Here is a 3,079-nt window from a genome sequence, read left to right as displayed (position 1 = left end):
CCCCCCCCCCCCCCCCCCCCCCCGCAGGCGCGGGCCTTTCGCCTGCCTCATTAATAAAGCGGATAAAATCTAAACACTGGAAAATGTGAGCATTGCCCAGGGCGGGCTGCGGCAGCTGCAGGGGGTACCACTGCCCCCATGGGGACTGTGAGGTTGGGGGGCTAACCCTGCATGGGGGCAGCAACACCCTCTTGCCCTGCCAAAGCCTTCATGGATGTCGGGTCAGTGGTGGTGGGCAGTGCCTCGCGTGGACCAGCTTGGGTCAGGCCCAGCCTGGCCAGGAGACCGCCCACTATTTACACAGGGGCTTAAAGCTCAGGCCAGGGCGAGCAGCGAGTCATACCCTGGGAGGGGCAGGGGAGGAGGCTGAAGGGGGACAGAGGAACCATGAGGTCTGGTGACCAGGGGACTCTCCTGAGACACGCAAGTCCTAAGCCACCTGTGGACACACAACTGCAGCCTCACATCCTGCCCTGAGAAGTAGGGGCACACGCACACAGTCTCCCATTCTAAGATACACCATCATACCTCTTAACACCCAAAGACCAGATACTGTCAGTCTGTCCCCAGCACAGCAGCAGCCACGTTCCTCAGGGCTTTGGGGTCAGCCATTGTCCTACCCCTGAACACTGTGTGACAGTGTCACCTCCAGGGCCCCCAGAGATGCCCCCATTGTTACTGGCTTTAACTTTTCTCAACACGGTGAAATGCATCCCCCTGAGAAAGCGCTGGGAGATCCAGTCTCACCCAGCACTGAGACACACAGTCCCTACCTCTGAGACAGCCCACCAGCCACACTCCATCATCACCCACAGACACCCCCTAACAGTCCAAGACAGCCCCCACGAATACACTCCATACACCCAGGACACGAAGAGTGGCACCTGGACATCTTGAGATCTAGCTGGTTAACACCTGCCCTGCAAACAGAAAACACGCAGAGGCGCACACACACTCACAGCCTTGGACACCCCGAGCTGCACTTTCACGGCCACACTCCACACAGAGATGGTGCCAGTTACACCCACAAACACCTTGGAACACAAAGACAATCGTTACATCCTGTTCTCGCAACAGAGTCAAAAACCACCAACACTCTGATAGACACATTCTTATTGTCTAAACACTGAGACACACAGCCACACCCGTTCACAACCTGAGCTGTTTACCAGCAGACACAGGAGGCACCCATGGGTGCCCAGGGATGTTGACAGGGACCCCCACGACAGCCGTCTCCATCTCACCCCAAGAACACAACCGCGGGCTGTGCACACACCCCAAGCCCAGCCAGTCCCCCCAGCTCCCCTCTCCCAGGCAGGCCTATGGCCCTCCTGTTGAATGTAGGGATGAAAATGGGGAGCGGGCTGACCTCATACATTCCTGCAGGGACCTCTGGCCTGGCTCCCCTCGCTTCAATTCCTGCCCTTCCCTCCAGGTCTGGCCAGGGTCCCACCCCCCTTTCCTGATCCCCACTCAATCCTCGAGGATGAAGTGGCTTGTCAAAACAAGCACACTGGGTTTATGTCCAGTGCAAACCACGGCGTGCCGTGGACGCCAGCAGACCCCACACATCTAGTCAGCAGGAACGGGGACCACGCCGTGACTGCTCCTCTCGGTCTTGGGGGCAGGGCTCCTCCCCACAGCATTTGCCCTGGCAGGCCTCCGTCCTGGGCCCCCCAACTTTCTTTTCCCAAGCCAGGCTTCCGCACGGGCCGGCCCTGGTGTTCCCTATGGCCCTGGGCTGTAACAGCCTTGCGCCCACTGTTCACATCAGGCTTGAGGTGGCGGGAGGCCTTGTTCGAGTGGGAGCAAGATTTGAACCTCAGTAGGCCAGGAAGCTCGGGCCTTTGACTGGAAGCCTGGTGGCCCGTCGCCAGAAACCTCATCAGGCGGAACGGGTGGGGGGGTGGCCCCAGCAGGCTCCTAATTCAATTTGGAGCCCGAGAAGGATGGATTTCAGCTGCTACATTCTTTCCCAGCCTTGGCTCACCCCCTTCTCCCACCCCGAAGCCGACGCCGCCACACAGGTCCAACAGCAGATAGATTCTTTATGTTCAAGACAGCAAATTCAGATACAAACCCCGCCCCCCCCCCTCCGCCATCCTCCCTCCTGCCCCTTCTGTCCATGGCTGGGCTGAGGGAGACACAGAGGGCAGGGGAGGGAGGGAGGGAGGCTGGGGGTTCACAGCAGACTAGTGTTTCAAATGCGGAGGTAACAGACTCCACGGTGAGGGGGCTCCTCTCTGGGTGGGGCACGGGGGGGGGCATTATTGCATTTGCCGAGGGGGGGGACGCCCCCCTTCTGCATTCCCTGCTGCAGGAAACCAGGGAGGTCACGACCCCCAAACAGGCCCCAGGGAGATGAGAGACCAGTTTGGCAGCTGATGCGGAAAGTGTTGGGGGCGGGGGTGGCCGCCCAGTCTGGCTGGTCCCTCCCTCTACCCCCTGCGCCTGACCCGGCTGAGGTAGGTGGGGAACAGGGCAAGGGGGGACCAGGGACCCCAGCCAGGGTGGGAGCTGGGGAGGGGTGGTACCGATCGGAGTGGGGCGGAGGCCCGGCCCCACCTCCACTCTGCATCGTCCTTGGGCTGCTGAGCAAGGTCCGAGCCGGATGCTAGGGGTCCGGGCCATGGTGGCCCTCCCCCTGGGGGCTCCCACCAAGCGGAGCCAGGTCACTGAGAGGTCTGGAAGGAGGCCTAGAAGCGGCCAACCTTGGCGTCCCCAATGGCACCCCAGACGTCAAAGACGAACTCATCAGGGAAGGCAAAGTCACCAAGCCGTTCATCCAGGGCCTCGGCTAGCTCATCCGGGTTCCTTTTGTCCTTTCCAAGCTCCACCATGGTGGCCGCTGGACACGGGTGGGGGGTGGGGGGCAGAATGGAAGCACAGATGACAGAGGTACTCAGGGTAGACCCAGCCCCACGGGACCTAGAAGCCCCCTACCCCAGGCCCACACCCAGGTCCAGGCGCCCCCACTCACCCAACTCCGTGTCCCTGATGCCCATGTAACTCTCCAGCAGGTCATCGACCTTCTCAATCGCCTTTTCCTCAAAGGCTGAGGGCTGGGGGGGGGGGGGGG

At 61.1% G+C, this 3,079-nt stretch overlaps 1 protein-coding gene across 2 annotated transcripts in view; it reads right to left on the bottom strand.

Annotated features, from left to right (window-relative positions):
- Positions 1 to 2,028: 2,028 nt before the first annotated feature.
- The window catches only part of GIPC1 (GIPC PDZ domain containing family member 1), a 10,457-nt gene continuing 9,406 nt past the window's right edge, over positions 2,029 to 3,079 (bottom strand). For both annotated transcript variants that reach the window (XM_040629190.1, XM_040629189.1), the window contains 2 exons: positions 2,981 to 3,062; positions 2,029 to 2,848 (listed from right to left, as the gene is read on the bottom strand). In XM_040629190.1, coding sequence (XP_040485124.1) covers positions 2,697 to 2,848; positions 2,981 to 3,062 — 234 coding nt within the window. In that variant the 3' untranslated portion in view covers positions 2,029 to 2,696. The remainder of the gene's footprint in view (positions 2,849 to 2,980; positions 3,063 to 3,079) is intronic.

Source organism: Ursus maritimus, unplaced genomic scaffold (genome assembly GCF_017311325.1).
Source record: "Ursus maritimus isolate PB19 unplaced genomic scaffold, ASM1731132v1 scaffold_14, whole genome shotgun sequence".
In the NCBI taxonomy this organism is placed as follows: Eukaryota; Metazoa; Chordata; class Mammalia; order Carnivora; family Ursidae; genus Ursus; species Ursus maritimus.
This window is presented reverse-complemented; position numbering and strand designations above follow the sequence as displayed.